Source organism: Entelurus aequoreus, linkage group LG27 (genome assembly GCF_033978785.1).
Source record: "Entelurus aequoreus isolate RoL-2023_Sb linkage group LG27, RoL_Eaeq_v1.1, whole genome shotgun sequence".
NCBI lineage: Eukaryota > Metazoa > Chordata > Actinopteri > Syngnathiformes > Syngnathidae > Entelurus > Entelurus aequoreus.
The window spans coordinates 545,031-567,544 of NC_084757.1; the positions used below are offsets into that span (position 1 = coordinate 545,031).

At 38.4% G+C, this 22,514-nt stretch overlaps 1 protein-coding gene across 3 annotated transcripts in view; it reads right to left on the reverse strand.

The window, feature by feature from the left end:
• The window catches only part of LOC133644686 (rootletin-like), a 145,077-nt gene that overhangs the window by 88,886 nt on the left and 33,677 nt on the right, over positions 1-22,514 (reverse strand). For all 3 annotated transcript variants that reach the window (XM_062039376.1, XM_062039377.1, XM_062039375.1), the window contains exons 7-13: positions 20,969-21,113; positions 20,570-20,697; positions 13,785-13,991; positions 13,604-13,700; positions 7,592-7,681; positions 7,393-7,503; positions 7,103-7,293 (exon numbers count right to left, since the gene is read on the reverse strand). In XM_062039376.1, coding sequence (XP_061895360.1) covers positions 7,103-7,293; positions 7,393-7,503; positions 7,592-7,681; positions 13,604-13,700; positions 13,785-13,991; positions 20,570-20,697; positions 20,969-21,113 — 969 coding nt within the window. The remainder of the gene's footprint in view (positions 1-7,102; positions 7,294-7,392; positions 7,504-7,591; positions 7,682-13,603; positions 13,701-13,784; positions 13,992-20,569; positions 20,698-20,968; positions 21,114-22,514) is intronic.

Below are 22,514 nucleotides of genomic sequence, written 5' to 3' on the forward strand. Positions count from 1 at the left end.
GTCGGATTTTGGACGCTGGCGGGCCGTATCTGGGCCGCGGGCCGTAGTTTGGGGACCCCTGCTTTAACCAGTCGCTCTGCAAATGTCCTCATAATCGACCTGGTCGGACCATATCAACAAGTTAAGGGTTTCTGCTAGCCGTTCTCGATGACGGTTACAGGACGGCTCGCCAAGGAATTGAACCAGGTCAGGCTGTATTTTAGCCAACTGATAATTTCGTAGGCTAGATCCTTTTGTTCAAACAAATCCAGGTAACGATTGCCAAAGCAGGACTTGTTGGTCTATGTATGATTCTCGCTTAGGATGTGAGAAATTCTGTGTTCAAATCCCGGATGAGCCCGTCCATCAAACACTGGTAGTCAAATCTATGTATTTGTCATAACGGGGGGGCGGGTTTGTTCTCCCAGGAAGCAAACGGACTATTCCGGACAGGACTTGAAGGTGATTTAATCTTGACTCTCAAATAGGAACAAACAAAAAGGCGCACAAGGCGAAGGCACAACTTAGCGCAGGAAACAAAAGCTAACACTTAGCATAAACTATGGACAGGGCAAAAACTCACTAACTGTGGCATGGACAAACAAAACTTACTTGGCAAGGGATGAAGCAAACCATCGCAATGACGCCAGCACGACTAACTGGCAAAGACAGGCTTAAATAATAATGAGGCAGGTGAAACTAATCAGTCGCCATGGAAACTAAAACAAACAAGGATGCACAAAAACAGGAACTCTTGGAGTCTTAAGCTAACAGAAAATAACAAAAAAACATGATCCAGACCACAGATCATGACAGTATTTCAGTTCATTCTGAGTTTGCGTGTATGGTTTGGGAAGTCTATAAATGGTGGTTCTGTTCAATTTACTCACCCATTACCTGATCAAACCTTATTCACAACCAAGGATCTCTGCTGTCCCAGAAACTGAACTGGGTCCAAAACCTGTTCAATCAAATCTGGCGGAGCCAGTTAAAGCACGTTGAACTAAGGTTTGTTAGTCCAGGTGTCTGCTTCTCGCTTTGGTGGTGAAAGGTCCAGAGTTCAAATCCCAGACAAGCCAACCTTTGTTACCTATTACAATTTATGCTTGGATTTAGTTTTTCTTGGCAAAAATGCTGTAAATGTTTTTTTTTGCTGGCCATTCCCAATGACTGCTACAGGTCAGGACATATCTGAGGCAATGTAAAACTTCAAAGGGCAGCTCTACCTGCTCAACCAAATATGGGAGATAGTTGGATCTTATGGTTCTCACTTTGGGTGTGAGAAGTCCCAAAATTAAACCCCGAACGAGCCTGGTCTGTTAAAACCGTTACCCATTATAATTAATTTGTTATATTTAGTTTTTTGTTGTTTTGGCAAAAATGCAGCCTATGATTCAGTTTGCTTACCTTTAACCTCACCAGGACCCTTTTTGTGTACTTGCAAGTAAGATGTTTTGTTAACAACATAAAGAGATTTTGTTATGAACATGCAAGGAAACCTTTTTTCATGAATTTTGACTGTTTCAGCATCGGCTCGTTGGTCTAAGAGTAGGAATCAAGCTTAAAGTGCGAATGCAGCTGAGATAGGCTCCAGCGACCCCAAAAGGGACAAGCGGTAGAAAATGGATGGATGGATGGACAGTTTCACAGGATATTTTGCTTCGATGTCTGCTTGAAGGGCGTGTCTGTGGGTGAGCAGTCGGAGACAGGGGTGGTAAAACGTTCATGTGAGTACCTAAAGCCTTGTTTTCATCTGTTTTCTGCTCCATTTATTTTGTATTATTATGACGCTCATCGCTTTTTGTTGACGTTCTGGTCGGATGAGCGCGACCTGAGCGCGGGAGAGTTCACTTTGAGGATGCATGGTGTCAGAAAAATCGTATGTAAATTATCAAAAAACTTTCCGTTCTGAGTTCCAGCGAACAGATGAGAGCTGTCTTTGTTCCACCAAGTCAAAGGCTTGGAAAATTCCACTGTGTACGATGAGAGGAGACGGGAGGGGTTATCTATTGTCATCGAAGACATGCTCAAGCCGAATCCAGGACGAGCCCAAGCCCGAGGCATCTTTTTCTTTTGTCTTCAATGTGACCAAAAACAAGAGCTGTTTACATACCCCCCCATTCCTGTTGAGACATGTGTTGTTGTGTAAACGTTGAATATCTAAATAAAGGAGGAGACGTAAACCTTTTTTCGTCAGAGCGTGGACGACTGTCACATCTCTCCTCAAAATTGAGTCCAAATTTAATTCTGTCTCTGTTTGATTCTTTGCTTCTTGTCTTGTTTAATAGATGTCATCAGTGTTTGAACCTGACACATCGCATATATCAGAATCAGAATAGTTTTTATTGCCATTGTTTGAGAACGGGTTCACAAACTAGGAATTTTTCTTGGTGATATATTGATATTGATATATTCGACATATGTGACCTGTGCTGGCAAAATGAGTCACAATGAGGAAATTTTTAAAACTGAGTTATTGTTATTTACACATTCTCCATCTAAAGACCTTCAAAATGATATATGGTTTGTTGGAATCGGGACAGAAAATGACCGAGTTACATCCGATTGAAGTCGACCAAGTTTGAGGGTCCGTTTTGAGAAAAACCAGCTTAAAGGTTACTGTTCCAGAACAGAATGTTCCAAAACAAAACTCCATAGCAACCATACCTTAAAAGTCCTTGTAGCAACACCAAAATTGGTACAATTAAAGTCAAATCCCATGTCTAAAGGAAAAATATATATTCAACTCTATTGAAAACGGTTATGTACAAAAATTTCAACACTGTTATGTCACAGTTTTTTTGTTCACTGGTCAGTTTGTCAGCTGGTCAGCTGTCCTTAATATTCCTGACCAGCAGCACTAAGAAGATTCGCCGACTGCAGTGAATTTAGCGCACTTGCAACCGCCTGTGTACCCTCTCCACCTTCTAAATCCATTACGGAATGTAAAACAGTCTAACTCAGGGGTCACCAACGCGGTGCCCGCGGGCACCAGGTAGCCCGTAAGGACCATATGAGTAGCCCGCTGGCCTGTTCTAAAAATAGCTCAAATAGGAGCACTTACCAGTGAGCTGCCTCTATTTTTTAAATTGTATTTATTTACTAGCAAGCTGGTCTCGCTTTGCTCGACATTTTTAATTCTAAGAGAGACAAAACTCAAATAGAATTTGAAAATCCAAGAAAATATTTTAAAGACTTGGTCTTCACTTGTTTAAATAAATTCATAAATTTTTTTACTTTGCTTCTTATAACTTTCAGAAAGACAATTTTAGAGAAAAAATACAACCTTAAAAATGATTTTAGGATTTTTAAACCTATACCTTTTTACCTTTTAAATTCCTTCCTCTTCTTTCCTGACAATTTAAATCAATGTTCAAGTAAATTTATTTTTTTTATTGTACAGACTAATAAATACATTTTAATTTAATTCTTCATTTTAGCTTCTGTTTTTTCGACAAAGAATATTTGTTAAATATTTCTTCAAACTTATTATGATTAAAATTCAAAAAAATGATTCTGGCAAATCTAGAAAATCCGTAGAATCAAATTTAAATCTTATTTCAAAGTCTTTTGAATTTCTTTTAAAATTTTTGTTCTGGAAAATATAGAAGAAATAATGATTTTTCTTTGTTAGAAATATAGCTTGGTCCAATTTGTTATATATTCTAACAAAGTGCAGATTGGATTTTAACCTATTTAAAACATGTCATCAAAATTCTAAAATTAATCTTAATCAGGAAAAATGACTAATGATGTTCCATAAATTCTTTTTTAAATTTTTAAAAAAAGATTCGAATTAGCTAGTTTTTCTCTTCTTTTTTTCGGTTGAATTTTGAATTTTAAAAGTCGAAATTGGAGATAAACTATGTTTCAAAATTTAATTGTCATTTTTTTCGTGTTTTCTCCTCTTTTAAACCGTTCAATTAAGTGTTAATATCATTAATTATTAATAATAACATAGAGTTAAAGGTAAATTGAGCAAATTGGCAATTTCTGGCCATTTATTTAAGTGTGTATCAAACTGGTAGCCCTTCGCATTAATCAGTACCCAAGAAGTAGCTCTTGGTTTCAAAAAGGTTGGTGACCCCTGGTCTAACTTATCCACAAAAATAATAATTAAATGTTCGAAAATCACCTTTTTTCCCCAAATATTCCGCTCGAATTACTGTGTGTTGTTTTTCATCAGGGCGCTGCCATGATACCACAATGCACCGCGCGGGGTGATTCAACCAATGAGGGTACGCCTCACAGCGACCCCTTAGCAACAAGCCGGATTTGTTTACGTCGGGACATGTTTAAAAACTCGAATTATATTGGTTCAGAATGGCGTCATCGAGAATTCCATGCTCATTTTTAGAAAGTAGGTAAACTTGGCGTCACAATGATACCAAATATGGCTAGGGGGATTCCCCCTTATTGCCGCGAGTGAGCGTTGAAAACACTTGATTTTCTCAAGGAATTTTAACACAAAGGACTAATTTCTGAAGACATACCTCGTACAAAACCTTCAAATAAAGGTGATTTAAAGGCCTACTGAAATTAATTTTTTTTATTTAAACGGGGATAGCAGATCTATTCTATGTGTCATACTTGATCATTTCGTGATATTGCCATATTTTTGCTGAAAGGATTTAGTATAGAACAACGACGATAAAGTTCGCAACTTTTGGTATCTGATAAAAAAAAGGCTTGCCCCTACCGGAAGTAGCGTGACGTAGTCAGTTGAACATATACGCAAAGTTCCCTATTGTTTACAATGATGGCCGCATGAAGTGAGAGAGATTCGGACCGAGAAAGCGACAATTTCCCCATTAATTTGAGCGAGGATGAAAGATTTGTGGATGAGTAAAGTGCAAGTGAAGGACTAGTGGGGAGTTGAAGCTATTCAGATAGGGAAGATGCTGTGAGAGCCGGGGGTGACCTGATATTCAGCTGGGAATGACTACAACAGTAAATAAACACAGGACATATATATACTCTATTAGCCACAACACAACCAGGCTTATATTTAATATGCCACAAATTAATCCTGCATAAAAACACCTGCGTGTTTGTTACGCTAGCTCCTAGCTCCTCTGCTAGCTCCTAGCTCCATAGAACACGCCAATACAATTCAAACACCTGATCAACACACACAATCACTCAGCCCAAAAGACCGTTCACCTAACCCAAGGTTCATAAAGCTTATATATTTTAAAAAAGTTACGTACATACGCAAAAAAAAGTTGCGCACATACGGTCAAGCGATCAAATGTTTAGAAGCCAAAGCTGCATACTCACAGTAGCACGTCTGCGTCTTTGTCATCCAAATCAAAGTAATCCTGGTAAGAGTCTGTGTTGTCCCAGTTCTCTACAGGCGTCTGTGTATCGAAGTCAAAAGTCCTCCTGGTTAGAGTCTCTGTTATCCGAGTTCTTCCATCTTGACTGCATCTTTCGGGAATGTAAACAAAGAAGCGCCGGCTGTGTACTGTTGTGGCTGACTACGTTCGAAAAATACGTCCATTTCGCACCGACAACTTTCTTCTTTGCTTGCTCAGCTTCTTTCTCCATAATGCAATGAACATGATTGCAACAGATTCACGAACACAGATGTCCAGAATACTGTGGAATTATGAAATGAAAACAGAGCTTTTTCGTATTGGCTTCAATGTGGAAGGCATACCCGTGTTCGCCGGTCTACGTCACGCGCATACGTCATCCTCAGAGGCGTTTCGAACGGGAAGTTTAGCGGCAAATTTAAAATGTCACTTTATAAGTTAACCCGGCCGTATTGGCATGTGTTATAATGTTAAGATTTCATCATTGATATATAAACTATCAGACTGCGTGGTTGGTAGTAGTGGCTTTCAGTAGGCCTTTAAGATGTTTTCTTGCTATTTCGATGATTGGGATCGCTAGATTGTGGCTTTATGGACTCATTTTTGTGAAAATCTCAATTTCAACCAAGATACATTTTTTTTCACTTATTTGCCTGTAGGTCAAAATTAGCCTGTGAGTATTCCGACTCATTTTGCCAGCACGGGTCACCGATTCTGTTCATAACTTTTATGGACAGAATTTCTAGGCGCAGTCAGGGCGTTGAGGGGATCTGGTTTGGTGGCTGCAGGATTAGGTCTCTGCTTTTTGCAGATGATGTGGTCCTGATGGCTTCGTCTGGCCAGGATCTTCAGCTCTCACTGGATCGTTTCGCAGCCGAGTGTGAAGCGACTGGGATGAGAATCAGCACCTCCAAGTCCGAGTCCGTGGTTCTCGCCCGGAAAAGGGTGGAGTGCCATCTCCGGGTTGGGGAGGAGACCCTGCCCCAAGTGGAGGAGTTCAAGTACCTAAGAGTCTTGTTCACGAGTGAGGGAAAAGTGGACCGTGAGATCGACCGGCGGATCGGTGCGGCGTCTTCAGTAATGCGGACGCTGTATCGGTCCGTTGTGGTGAAGAAGGAGCTGAGCCGGAAGGCAAAGCTCTCAATTTACCGGTCGATCTACGTTCCCATCCTCACCTATGGTCATGAGCTTTGGGTCATGACCGAATGGACAGGATCACGGGTACAGGCGGCCGAAATGAGTTTCCTCCGCCGGGTGGTGGGGCTCTCCCTTAGAGATAGGGTGAGAAGCTCAAAGTAAAGCCACTGCTCCTCCACATGGAGAGGAGCCAGATGAGGTGGTTCGGGCATCTGGTCAGGATGCCACCCGAACGCCTCCCTCGGGAGGTGTTTAGGGCACGTCCAACCGGTAGGAGACCACGGGGAAGACCCAGGACACGTTGGGAAGACTATGTCTCCCGGCTGGCCTGGGAACGCCTCGGGATCCCCCGGGAGGAGCTGGACGAAGTGGCTGGGGAGAGGGAAGTCTGGGTTTCCCTGCTTAGGCTGCTGCCCCCGCGACCCGACCTCGGATAAGCGGAGGAAGATGGATGGATGGATGGGTCACATATATCCCCATATGACAAATTCGACCTTGCACTTTTTACGCTGACATGAAAAAATCAGATACAGTTTGCATTTGGGCCAAAAAATTGGAATTGACCTGGAGTGCGAATATGGCCAAAATGTCCCCTCTGAAAAGGAACTGTCTCGGTTTGGGTGACCCTTTTGTGTGAGAAATGTGCATTCCCGAAGCCTGAAAAGTACCTCGAGATGACCTCCAGCGAAGAGCGAGCGCTGTCACGCTCTCTGAGACATTCCTTCAGGGCCTCCTGACTTTCCTCCATCACCTCCTGCATCCTCGTCTCCAGCTCCCGCCTCGCACAGTCGCTACGCTGCAGCTGACCGCGCAGTGCGTCCACTTCCTCCGACGCCGCGTCCAGGCGACCGCCAAGGTGCTGTCGTTTTGGTGTACAAGTATGTTCCTCATTTGGAATGATTCGACAAGCTTATCATGTAGAAGTCAGGATTATTGAGTGGGGAAAAGGACGGCAGACCTGTGTTTGTTTCTGGTGCTTGGATAGGGCAGACTGCACCGCCATCAAGGTGGTGTTTGGCGGTGGAGAACGACCCTCAGACGCAGCGCATTCAACTTCACCCGCCACCAGCTGGACAGCAATTGAGGACAGCGGCTGGTGTTACGACGTGGATGTTTGCACAGAGTCAGCACTTTGGGATCCGTTGTTTTCACCTGACCTTATGGACATTGCAGATCATGTTCTGGAGGGCTCGGTTCTCTGCGCGGAGAGTTTCCATCGCTGCTCTGTCCTCAGTTCTCCTCGTCTCCTGAGCAGGAAATTGTGATGGCAAGGCAAACAACACCAGCCTGACGCTTCCCAGACTGCTGCTACTTGAAGTTGATCAAAACATTGGGACTAATGTTCCCTCCAATTTAGAGCAAAGGCAAAAACTTGCAGAGCACAGTGTGAACAGACGTGCACACTGTGGCCACACCAGCATCACACCCGTCCCAAACCTGACTTAACAACAAGTTCAATCTTTTATTATTAATTATTGTTTTCTAATTTAAGTGATTTGGCCCACTTACGAAGAAAATAACAAAAACAATCTTTATTTCATGAGTTACACTACCGTTCAAGTTTGGGGTCACCCAAACAATTTTGTGGAATAGCCTTCATTTCTAAAAACAAGAATAGACTGTCGAGTTTCAGATGAAAGTTCTCTTTTTCTGGCCATTTTGAGCGTTTAATTGACCCCACAAATGTGATGCTCCAGAAACTCAATCTGCTCAAAGGAAGGTCTGGGGCCGTACTTATCAAGCTTCTTAGAATTACTCCTAAGAAGTCTGCTAAGAGTTGACTTAAGAGTAAATAAATTCTTCGCTGAAAGCTGCACTTAAAAGTTAGTTATCAAGCGTCTTACTCACACTTTCAGCGAAGTGTAGGACTGAATCTTAAGTGTCACACTCAGAGCTGAATTACGACATTACTATGTGCCGTAAACGGAATTTTAGGTGACGTCATTTCTGTGTCCATAGAAATGACCAATCACGGAAGGGAATCCGTTGTCTAAGAATAAAGAAATATCTTGGAAATATTTAAGTGGACAATGGGAGTGTATATTTTGACAATAAACTACAAAATAATACAAAACAAACTAGTCCCCGCCGGCTATATGCCCACTGCAGACAAATGCAGAAATCAACAAGGAATCGAAAAGTATTAAATCTGTGACAAAAATAATATCCGCTCTGTCTAAACGATACCGTTTGATCAGCTGCTCGTCATCAAAAAAAACAACAACATTGTTCCGTTCCCTGAACGTTCGCGCACGTCTCTCTCGCCTCAGTGCCATCCTCTGCTGGCAACTCCTAACCACTTAAGACACCTCTGAAGGTCTCTTAAATATCGTGGCGAGTAGGAGTGATTCTTAGACTTAAGAACGTTGATAAAAAGCTTTTATTCTTAAGTTTGAGAGTAGGACTAAATTTCGCAAATTCTCAGGACTTAAGTGTAAAATGGCACTCTAAGAAGCTTGATAAGTACGGCCCCAGTTTTGTAGCTTCTGTAACGAGCTAAACTGTTTTCAGATGTGTGAACATGATTGCACAAGGGTTTTCTAATCATCAATTAGCCTTCTGAGCCAACGAGCAAACACATTGTACCATTAGAACACTGGAGTGATAGTTGCTGGAAATGGGCCTCTATACACCTATGTAGATATTGCACCAAAAACCAGACATTTGCAGCTAGAATAGTCATTTAGCACATTAGCAATGTATAGAGTGTATTTCTTTAAAGTTAAGACTAGTTTAAAGTTATCTTCATTGAAAAATAAGGACATTTTAATGTGACCCCAAACTTTTGAACGGTAGTGTATATGTACCAGTGTGGGTGGGTCCTACTTTGGAAAGAATGTGTACCCCTTTCAGAGATCTCATTTAATTCCCCTTAAAACATTGTCATGTTGGACAATGAAATGTAAGCACGGGATAGAGTGCAACTTTCTGTCTGTAAAATATATATTTGTATGAACTAGGGGTGTAACGGTACACAAAAATTTCGGTTCGGTACGTACCTCGGTTTAGAGGTCACGGTTCGGTTCATTTTCGGTACAGTAAGAAAGCAACAAAATATAAATGTTTTGGTTATTTATTTACCAAATTTGCAAAATCTGCCACCAAAAATATTTTTCTTAGTGGAATATTTGATGTGAAGTAATGGGAACCTTGGATAGGTCAATAATTCAAAATAACATTGATTTTGATTCAATATTATGTTTTGAGCAATGACAGTTTTGAATGAAAAAAAAACAGCTTTGTTTTATTAGTCAACATTGCAACTTTTTCTAAATTACATTTCACCTTTAAGCTTTTTTATTTCACTTTTGTTATGTTTTTGTTTATTTTAATGGTATTTTTAGAATGTGCCGTGGGCCTTTAAAACATTAGCTGTGGGCCGCAAATGGCCACACTTTTGACACCCCTGCTATAGATAATAAAAAATTCAATCTGATAAATCTATGGATAAAAAGAAGAGCCTGGCGACGCATGCGCGTTTATCTTAACTCTCTCTCTCTCTGACTCTGCGCACCTTATGTCAGTGGTTCTTAACCTTGTTGGAGGTACCGAACCCCACCAGTTTCATATGCACATTCACCCAACCCTTCTTTAGTGAAAAATAAAATGTGGGTTTTTTTCAAATTCAAGACAAAGTTATATGTTTTTGGTAACACTTTAGTATGGGGAACATATTCTAAGTAACAAAGACTTAATTTAGAGTTTTTTGGACAATAAGGGAACATATTCTAAGTAACAAAGACTTAATTTAGAGTTTTTTGGACACTAGGGGAACATATTCTAAGTAACAAAGACTTAATTTAGAGTTTTTTGGACACTAGGGGAACATATTCTAAGTAACAAAGACTTAATTTAGAGTTTTTTGGACACTAAGGGAACATATTCTAAGTAACAAAGACTTAATTTAGAGTTTTTTGGACACTAGGGGAACATATTCTAAGTAACAAAGACTTAATTTAGAGTTTTTTGGACAATAAGGGAACATATTCTAAGTAACAAAGACTTAATTTAGAGTTTTTTGGACACTAGGGGAACATATTCTAAGTAACAAAGACTTAATTTAGAGTTTTTTGGACAATAAGGGAACATATTCTAAGTAACAAAGACTTAATTTAGAGTTTTTTGGACACTAGGGGAACATATTCTAAGTAACAAAGACTTAATTTAGAGTTTTTTGGACACTAGGGGAACATATTCTAAGTAACAAAGACTTAATTTAGAGTTTTTTGGACACTAGGGGAACATATTCTAAGTAACAAAGACTTAATTTAGAGTTTTTTGGACACTAAGGGAACATATTCTAAGTAACAAAGACTTAATTTAGAGTTTTTTGGACACTAGGGGAACATATTCTAAGTAACAAAGACTTAATTTAGAGTTTTTTGGACAATAAGGGAACATATTCTAAGTAACAAAGACTTAATTTAGAGTTTTTTGGACACTAGGGGAACATATTCTAAGTAACAAAGACTTAATTTAGAGTTTTTTGGACAATAAGGGAACATATTCTAAGTAACAAAGACTTAATTTAGAGTTTTTTGGACACTAGGGGAACATATTCTAAGTAACAAAGACTTAATTTAGAGTTTTTTGGACACTAGGGGAACATATTCTAAGTAACAAAGACTTAATTTAGAGTTTTTTGGACACTAGGGGAACATATTCTAAGTAACAAAGACTTAATTTAGAGTTTTTTGGACACTAGGGGAACATATTCTAAGTAACAAAGACTTAATTTAGAGTTTTTTGGACACTAGGGGAACATATTCTAAGTAACAAAGACTTAATTTAGAGTTTTTTGGACACTAGGGGAACATATTCTAAGTAACAAAGACTTAATTTACAGTTTTTTGGACAATAAGGGAACATATTCTAAGTAACAAAGACTTAATTTAGAGTTTTTTGGACAATAAGGGAACATATTCTAAGTAACAAAGACTTAATTTAGAGTTTTTTGGACACTAGGGGAACATATTCTAAGTAACAAAGACTTAATTTAGAGTTTTTTGGTTAGAGGGTTAGGGCCAGGGTTAGAGAGTTAGGGTTATAATAAGGCCGTGCTGAATAAGGCATTAATAAGTACTTAATAATGACTAGTTAAGAGCCAATATGTTACTAATTTGCATGTTAATAAGCAACTAATTAATGGTGAATATGTTCCCCATACTAAAGTGTTACCATGTTTTATTACTGGTGCACAAAATGAAGCGTGCATGAACATCACCTTGTTCAAACAACAAAACCAACAAAGTGCATAAACTCACAACAAATTACACACCCGCAAATCAGTCTGACTTCCGCTGTTGTCGTATCCGTAATACGCCGATAGGGAGAAGTTTGTATTTACACGATGAGTCGGGTGTGTTTTGACCTCCGCCGAACCCCTGAGCCTGACTCACCGAACCCCTAGGGCAGTGGTTCTCAACCTTTTTTCAGTGATGTACCCCCTGTGAAAATGTTTTTAATTCAAGTACCCCCTAATCAGAGCAAATCATTTTTGGTTGAAAAAAAGAGATAAAGAGTAAAATACAGCACTATGTCATCAGTTTCTGATTTATTAAATTGTATAACAGTGCAAAATATTGCTCATTTGTTGTGGTCTTTCTTGAACTATTTGGAAAAAAAAGATATACAAATAACTAAAAACTTGTTAAAAAATAAACAACTGATTCGATTATAAATAAAGATTCCTACACATGGAAGTAATCATCAACTTAATGTGCCCTCTTTGGGGATTGTAATAGAGATCCATCTGGATTCATGAACTTAATTCTAAATCTAACATGTCAACACTGAATATTGCATTGTTGCGTTTCTTTTCACAGTTCTTTTTGACAGACATTTAAAAAAAATCTCACGTACCCCTTGGCATACCTTCAAGTACCCCCAGGGGTACGCGTACCCCCATTTGAGAACCACTGCCCTAGGGTTCCATCGAACCCAGGTTAAGAACCATTGCCTTAGAGCAGGGGTCACCAACCTTTTTGAAACCAAGAGCTACTTCTTGGGTAGTGATTAATGCGAAGGGCTACCAGTTTGATACACACTTAAATACATTGCCAGAAATAGCCAATTTGCTCAATTTACCTTTAACTCTATGTTATTATTAATAATAAATGATATTTACACTTAATTGAACGGTTTAAAAGAGGAGAAAACATGAAAAAAATGACAATTACATTTTGAAACAGTTTATCTTCAATTTCGACTCTTTAAAATTCAAAATTCAACCGAAAAAAAGAAGAGAAAAACTAGCTAATTCGAATCTTTTTGAAAAAATTAAAAAAATAATTTATGGAATATCATTAGTAATTTTTCCTGATTAAGATTAATTTTAGAATTTGGATGACATGTTTTAAATAGGTTAAAATCCAATCTAAACTTTGTTAGAATATATAACAAATTGGACCAAGCTATATTTCTAACAAAGACAAATCGTTATTTCTTCTAGATTTTCCAGAACAAAAATGTTAAAAGAAATTCAAAAGACTTTGAAATAAGATTTAAATTTGATTCTACGGATTTTCTAAATTTGCCAGAATAATTTTTTTGCATTTTAATCATATAAAGTTTGAAGAAATATTTCACAAATATTCTTCGTCGAAAAAACAGAAGCTAAAATGAAGAATTAAATTAAAATGTATTTATTATTCTTTACAATAAAAAAAAGTAATTTACTTGAACATTGATTTACATTGTCAGGAAAGAAGAGGAAGGAATTTAAAAGGTAAAAAGGTACATGTGTTTAAAAATCCTAAAATCATTTTTAAGGTTGTATTTTTTGTCTAAAATTGTCTTTCTGAAAGTTATAAGAAGCTAAGTAAAAAAAATCATGAATTTATTTAAACAAGTGAAGACCAAGTCTTTAAAATATTTTCTTGGATTTTCAAATTCTATTTGAGTTTTGTCTCTCTTAGAATTAAAAATGTCGGGCAAAGCGAGACCAGCTTGCTAGTAAATAAATACAATTTAAAAAATAGAGGCAGCTCACTGGTAAGTGCTGCTATTTGAGCTATTTTTAGAACAGGCCAGCGGGCTACTCATCTGGTCCTTACGGGCTACCTGGTGCCCGCGGGCACCGCGTTGGTGACCCCTGCCTTAGAGGGAGCGTTGATTGGGACCAGACTTCAAGTGATTCAACACACCAATCCTGACTGCTCACATCTCACCATGGTGTCCAAGCTGCTCTGCAGGCTAGTAAGGGCGGCGTCTTTCTCGCTGTTTAGGCTGCAAAGGTGCTCCACTGCGTCCGCCAGCTCAACGACCCTGAGCGCACCGACATGAAGACACGAGAGTTCCTCAGGACACAACCGTCGTCGTCGATAGTTTCTTGGTTACGGTGGACTTTACCTGGAGTTGAGCACCACTTTCTCTGCATCCCAGCGGCCCTGAAGCTGCATGGCCTCTCGGAGCTTGGTCTTCAGCTGCCTCTCCAGGGTCCATGCCTCCGTACCACTGGAGGCGCTCTCCTGCGTCCCTCTGGACTGAAGGTTCTGGCAGACGGCGTGAAGCTGCTGGCTGGCGGCGGCGCACTCGCCTCGCATGTCAGCGAGCGTCCTGGAAGGAGGCGTGGCCTGCGATTGTGACATTTTGCTGGCTCCAAAATACATTTATCGAATTTGTTTTTTTGTCAAGCGTGTTGGCAAAATGTTGCTGACAAAGTATATTCTATTGTTTGTGTTTGTTTTACCTAACTTGGGAGAGTTTACAGTGTTAAAATACACGAGAAATACAAGTTTTGAAAGGGTATATATTAGGGATGTCCGATAATGGCTTTTTGCCGATATCCGATATTCCGATATTGTCCAACTCTTTAATTACCGATATCAACCGATACCAATATCAACCGATATATACAGTCGTGGAATTAACACATTATTATGCCTAATTTGGACAACCAGGTATGGTGAAGATAAGGTACTTTTTAAAAAAATGAATCAAATAAAATAAGATAAATAAATTAAAAACATTTTCTTGAATAAAAAAGAAAGTAAAACAATATAAAAACAGTTACATAGAAACTAGTAATGAATGAAAATGAGTAAAATGAACTGTTAAAGGCTAGTATTATTAGTGGACCAGCAGCACGCACAATCATGTGTGCTTACGGACTGTATCCCTTGCAGACTGTATTGATATATATTCATATATAATGTAGGAAGCAGAATATTAATAACAGAAAGAAACAACCCTTTTGTGTGAATGAGTGTAAATGGGGGAGGGAGGTTTTTTGGGTTGGTGCACTAATTGTAAGTGTATCTTGTGTTTTTTATGTGGATTTAATAAAAAAAAACAACAACAAAAAACGATACCGATAATAAAAAAAAACGATACCGATCATTTCTGATATTACATTTTAACGCATATATCGGCAGATAATATCGGCAGGCCGATATTATCGGACATCCCTAGTATATATGCATTATTATTATGTATTAAAGATAAAGTTAAAGTACCAATGATTGTCACACACACACACTACACTGCAAAAAGTCAAGTGTTCAAAAACAAGAAAAAAAATACAAACATGAGGGGTATTTTATTTGAACTAAGCAAAATTATCTGCCAATAGAACAAGAAATTGTGGCTTGTCAAGACTTTCCAAAACAAGTAAAATTAGCTAACTTCAATGAACCCAAAAATACCTTAAAATAAGTATATTCTCACTAATAACAAGTGCACTTTTCTTGGTAGAAAAAACAAATATATGACCTTTTTGCTCAATATGTTGAAAAATATTCTTAAATGAAGTAAATGCTAGTGCCAATATCTTGACATAATGATATTACATTTCTTGAAACCAGCAAACTTACACTAAAAACTCATTTATTGTTCTTAATGGAAAGGCAACAAGGCAAGCGCTTGTTACTCTCGGGGTCTCCTAGCCGCTCAGGCAAATCATATGGTCTAAAAATGCATTTTTCCATGGATAACATGACATCATCGCGCCAAGTGTGTGCTCTTTCAGTCAATTAGTGCGCATATATACAGCCCGGCCCCCGGCCAACATTTTTTTAATTGTAATTTTGAGGAATTTATCTGAATGTGCATGAACTATTTCTGTTCAAAATTGTTTGAAATGTTAAATGTTTAAATATTAACTGTCAGTTTACTGTACTGTGCCAACTGTACTACTATATGAGTACCTATTTTCTATTGTTTCATTGAAAATAAAACAGCAAAGTCCATTTGGCTGTCATCTGTTTTAATTATGAGACACAATTGTGTCAAAGTCATGATTTTTTTTTTCATGCTTGAAATAAGAAATGATTACTTTAAAAAAGTAGTTTTATACTTGTGAGTGTTGATGACACAACAGTTGATATTCTAGTTTCAAGCATGTTTTACTTATTATAGCTCATCAAATCTCAGCAACAAGCTGTAATATCTTACTGAGATCATTTAGGACCAAAACACTTAAAACAAGTAAAACACTCTACATCAGTGGTCCCCAACCACCGGGCCGATTGGTACCGGGCCGCGGCCGCACAAGAAATAAAAAAAATAAAAAATAAAAAATGTGTTATTTACACTACCGTTCACAAGTTTGGGGTCACATTGAAATGTCCTTATTTTTGAAGGAAAAGCACTGTACTTTTCAATGAAGATAACTTTAAACTAGTCTTAACTTGAAAGAAATACACTCTATACATTGCTAATGTGGTAAATGACTATTCTAGCTGCAAATGTCTGGTTTTTGGTGCAATATCTACATAGGTGTATAGAGGCCCATTTCCAGCAACTATCACTCCAGTGTTCTAATGGTACAATGTGTTTGCTCATTGGCTCAGAAGGCTAATTGATGATTAGAAAAGCCTTGTGCAATCATGTTCACACATCTGAAAACAGTTTAGCTCGTTACAGAAGCTACACAACTGACCTTCCTTTGAGCAGATTGAGTTTCTGGAGCATCACATTTGTGGGGTCAATTAAACGCTCAAAATGGCCAGAAAAAGAGAACTTTCATCTGAAACTCGACAGTCTGTTCTTGTTCTTAGAAATGAAGGATATTCCACAAAATTGTTTGGGTGACCCCAAACTTTTGAACGGTAGTGTATTTTTATTTTTTTAATTAAATCAACATAAAAAACACAATATATACATTATATATCAATATAAATCAATACAGTCTGCAGGGATACAGTCCGTAAGCACACATGATTGTATTTCTTTATGAGTAAAAAACAAAACAAAAACTTTTTTTTTTTTTTACATTAAATTCATGGATTTTGATACTTGGCGCCATTTTAGAAGTCGGCTAACTTTTCCTATGTTAGCACGCTAATGGTTTAGGCTAGTATTTTAGCTAATTTTACTCATTTGAACCTAAAATTCATGGATTTTGATACTTGGCGCCATTTTAGAAGTAGGCTGACTCTTCCTATGTTTGCATGCTAATGGTTTAGGCTAGTATTTTCGCTAATTTTACTCATTTGAACCTAAAATTCATGGATTTTGATACTTGGCGCCATTTTAGAAGTCGGCTAACTTTTCCTATGTTAGCACGCTAATGTTTCATGCCAGTATTTTAGCTAATTCTATTAATTTAAACCTAAAAATAATAGGTTCTGATACTTGGCGCCATCTTAGAAATAAGCTAACGTTTCCCATTTTAGCGTGCTAACATTTAATGCAAGTATTTTAGCAAATTTTATTCAATCACACCTAAAATTCATGGATATTGGTACTTGGCGCCATTTTAGAAGTCGGCTAACTTTTCCTATGTTAGCACGCTAATGTTTCATGCCAGTATTTTAGCTAATTCTATTAATTTAAACCTAAAAATCATGGATTCTGATACTTGGCGCCATCTTAAAAGTAAGCTAATGTTTCCTATTTTAGCATGCTAACATTTAATGCAAGTGTTTTAGCAAATTTTATTAAATCAAACCTAAAAATCATGGATATTGATACTTGGCGCCATCTTAGAAGTAAGCTAACGTTTCGTATTTTAGCATGCTAACATTTAATGCAAGTATTTTAGCTAATTTTATTCAATCAAACCTAAAAATCATGGATATTGATACTTGGCGCCATCTTAGAAGTAGGCTGACTCTTCCTATGTTTGCATGCTAATGGTTTAGGCTAGTATTTTAGCTAATTTTACTCATTTGAACCTAAAATTCATGGATTTTGATACTTGGCGCCATTTTAGAAGTAGGCTGACTCTTCCTATGTTTGCATGCTAATGGTTTAGGCTAGTATTTTCGCTAATTTTACTCATTTGAACCTAAAATTCATGGATTTTGATACTTGGCGCCATTTTAGAAGTCGGCTAACTTTTCCTATGTTAGCACGCTAATGTTTCATGCCAGTATTTTAGCTAATTCTATTAATTTAAACCTAAAAATAATAGGTTCTGATACTTGGCGCCATCTTAGAAATAAGCTAACGTTTCCCATTTTAGCGTGCTAACATTTAATGCAAGTATTTTAGCAAATTTTATTCAATCACACCTAAAATTCATGGATATTGGTACTTGGCGCCATTTTAGAAGTCGGCTAACTTTTCCTATGTTAGCACGCTAATGTTTCATGCCAGTATTTTAGCTAATTCTATTAATTTAAACCTAAAAATCATGGATTCTGATACTTGGCGCCATCTTAAAAGTAAGCTAATGTTTCCTATTTTAGCATGCTAACATTTAATGCAAGTGTTTTAGCAAATTTTATTAAATCAAACCTAAAAATCATGGATATTGATACTTGGCGCCATCTTAGAAGTAAGCTAACGTTTCGTATTTTAGCATGCTAACATTTAATGCAAGTATTTTAGCTAATTTTATTCAATCAAACCTAAAAATCATGGATATTGATACTTGGCGCCATCTTAGAAGTAGGCTGACTCTTCCTATGTTTGCATGCTAATGGTTTAGGCTAGTATTTTAGCTAATTTTATGCAATCACACCTAAAAATCATGGATATTGGTACTTGGCGCCATTTTAGAAGTCGGCTAACTTTTCCTATGTTAGCACGCTAATGTTTCATGCCAGTATTTTAGCTAATTCTATTAATTTAAACCTAAAAATCATGGATTCTGATACTTGGCGCCATCTTAAAAGTAAGCTAATGTTTCCTATTTTAGCATGCTAACATTTAATGCAAGTGTTTTAGCAAATTTTATTAAATCAAACCTAAAAATCATGGATATTGATACTTGGCGCCATCTTAGAAGTAAGCTAACGTTTCGTATTTTAGCATGCTAACATTTAATGCAAGTATTTTAGCTAATTTTATTCAATCAAACCTAAAAATCATGGATATTGATACTTGGCGCCATCTTAGAAGTAGGCTGACTCTTCCTATGTTTGCATGCTAATGGTTTAGGCTAGTATTTTAGCTAATTTTATGCAATCACACCTAAAATTCATGGATATTGGTACTTGGCGCCATTTTAGAAGTCGGCTAACTTTTCCTATGTTAGCACGCTAATGTTTCATGCCAGTATTTTAGCTAATTCTATTAATTTAAACCTAAAAATCATGGATTCTGATACTTGCCGCCATCTTAAAAGTAAGCTAATGTTTCCTATTTTAGCATGCTAACATTTAATGCAAGTGTTTTAGCAAATTTTATTAAATCAAACCTAAAAATCATGGATATTGATACTTGGCGCCATCTTAGAAGTAAGCTAACGTTTCGTATTTTAGCATGCTAACATTTAATGCAAGTATTTTAGCTAATTTTATTCAATCAAACCTAAAAATCATGGATATTGATACTTGGCGCCATCTTAGAAGTAGGCTGACTCTTCCTATGTTTGCATGCTAATGGTTTAGGCTAGTATTTTAGCTAATTTTATGCAATCACACCTAAAAATCATGGATATTGGTACTTGGCGCCATTTTAGAAAAAAAAAAAATATGACCAAATGTATGACCCCCCCCCCCCCCCCCGGTCCGTGGGACAAATTTCAAGCGTTGACCGGTCCGCGAGTACAAAAAGGTTGGGGACCACTGCTCTACATAAAATCTGCTTTGAGTGAGAAGAATTATCTCATCAGAGAGAAAATAAGCAAATATTACCCTTATTTGAGATGTTTAATCTTACTTAGATTTCAGTTTTTGAAGTATAGGTGTGGCGAAATTATTCTCTGCATTTGACCCATCACCCTGGGAGGTGAGGGGAGCAGTGGGCAGCAGTGGTGCACGCGCCCGGGAATCCTTTTTGGTGATTTAACCCCCAATTCCAACCCTTGATGCCGAGTGTCCAGCAGGGAGGTAATGGGTCCCATTATTATAGTCTTTGGTATGACTCGGCCGGGGTTTGAACTCACAACCTACCCATCTCAGGGCGGACACTCTAACCCAGGGGTCGGCAACCCGCGGCTCTAGAGCCGCATGCGGCTCTTTAGCGCCGCCCTAGTGGCTCTCTGGAGATTTTTCAAAAATGTATGAAGAATGGAAAAAGATGAGGGGAAAAAAAAATCAATTTTTTGTTTTAATATGGTTTCTGTAGGAGGACAAACATGACACAAACCTCCCTAATTGTTATAAAGCACACTGTTTATATTAAACATGCTTCACTGATTCGAGTATTTGGCGAGCGCCGTTTTGTCCTACTAATTTTGGCGGTCCTTGAACTCACCGTATAGTTTGTTTACATGTATAACTTTCTCCGACTTTCTAGGACGTGTTTTATGCCACTTTTTCTGTCTCATTTTGTCCACCACACTTTTAACGTTGTGCATGAGTGTACAAAGGTGAGTTTTGTTGATGTTATTGACTTGTGTGGAGTGCTAATCAGACATATTTGGTCACTGCATGACTGCAAGCTAATCGATGCTAACATGCTATTTAGGCTAGCGATATGTACACTAATATTGCAGCATTATGCCTCATTTGTAGCTATATTTGAGGTCATTTAGTTTCCTTTAAGTCCTCTTAATTAAATTTATATCTCATGACACATGTAATATGGCTTTTAATTTTTTGCGGCTCCGGACAGATTTGTTTTTGTATTTTTGGTCCAATATGGCTCTTTCAACATTTTGGGTTGCCGACCCCTGCTCTAACCACTAGGCCACTGAGTTGCCTAGTGGTTAAATCAAGGCCTTAGAATGCCATAAAGTGTGTGTTCTTGTCTTACATAGGGACTGTGAATGATAGTCAACATTTGGCTCGCTCCACACTCACCTGTCAGCAAAGCCCCTCAGCTGGGTGAAGGTGCTCCTCAGGGAAGCGGCCTGGCGCCACAAGGCTCTGACGCGTGCCTGCTGGCGACTCGGGCGGGAAGAAGCCGTCTGCGAGGTCGGGGGGGGAGACTGTAGCGAGAGATGGCACCTTTCATGTTATTGTGATCCCAAACAGACGCTGTCCTGGAAGTGTGCTGGCACACAGGCAAGTCATTGGATTTCCCTGAATAAACACATGTAGAACATTTACGGCCCCCCCCCCCTCCGCCCCCTTTAGCACTTGGAATGTTTTCACAGGAAAAAACAACTGGAGGAATCACAGTAAAAAGCTGGCTATGAATGGGATTCCTCCGCCAGGGGGTTAATTCTTGCTTTTTTTCTGACTTTTTTTTTACCTCACCTCTTGTTCCTTGCACAGGCGCGCCTCGCTCTGCGCCGCATCTTGGCGGGCCTCGCGCCAGGTCTCGGCCAGCGCCTGGTTGACGGTGCCGGCCTGCTCCAGTTGTTCCCGCAGCACCGAGTTGACATGGCTGAGGCGGGCACATCTGGGAAGACAACAGCAACCTTTTGGTCACGACAACACCTTCTATTTCTTGGGAGTCGGCGTGTCCACGGTACGTTTCGGGGGCCTTTAGATCCACCCTCGCCCACCGAGCGTCCATGTGTGACAGCTTTGTAACATCTGTGTCAGCTTAGCTTTCATTTGCACCACATCTGCTCCCAGGAACATCTGCAGAGGGCTCATTCTCACACTCGCACACCCTGGTGCATGTTGTTATCTGCGCGTACACAATGGATGATAACACATGCTTGTCTTTCTAAAAGCAGCATTATTACTCATCTGATACCCTTTCGCATACATTCGCTTATTTGTGGATACATTTGATTTGCCCTCGCTCATAAACACATTATAACGGGACTGTTTGTCATTACGATGGCATCGTAACTCTGCTTCTTAAAGGGGAACTGCACTTTTTGGTGGGAATTTGGCCTATCATTCACAACTTATGTAAGACAACTGGGGTGATGCCTTTACCATGACAGGGTTTCCCACACATTCATTTATTTGTGGCGGCCCGCCACGAAAGAATTACGTCAGCCACAAATTAAAAAAAAAAAATTTAAATTTAAAAAAAAAAAAAAAAAAAAAAAAAAAAAAAAGTTTTTGTTTTTGTCCTCTCCAGCTTCTCAGGCAAATCATATAGTTCAGTGGTACCCAACCTTTTTGTAGCTGCAGACCGGTCAATGCTTGAAAATTTGTCCCACGGACCGGTGGCGGGGGGGGGGGGGGATTTAAAAAAAAACAAACTTTTTTTTTTTTTTTTTTTTACACAAATAAATACAATCATGTGTGCTTACGGACTGTATCCCTGCAGACTGTATTGATCTATATTGATATATAATGTATATATTGTGTTTTTTATGTTGATTTCATAAAAAAAATAAAAAATACATTTTTATTTATTTTTATTTTTTTATTTCTTGTGTGGCCCGGCGGTTGGGGACCACTGATATAGTTGATGTAGATGCCCATATCGGCTGTTCAGATTTACTTTACAAAAGAGAAGTGTAGGATACTTCTCTTGTTGCATTATTTGTATTTGACTTTATTAAATGTATTTATATTAGAAACACAACATGTGTATATAAAAAAGGGTGCAAAGTCTGCCGGTAGTAGGAAACACATGGTTAAGTGTAGGGAGTAAAACTGATGGCAGTCTAAAGTTCAAGATTTTTGGAGCTCTTTGTTCAGTTGATCAGGGGCCATACTTATCAAGCTTCTTAGAGTGCCATTTTACACTTAAGTCCTGAGAATTTGCGAAATTTAGTCCTACTCTCAAACTTAAGAATAAAAGCTTTTTATCAACGTTCTTAAGTCTAAGAATTACTCCTACTCTCCACGATATTTAAGAGACCTTCAGAGGTGTCTTAAGTGGTTAGGAGTT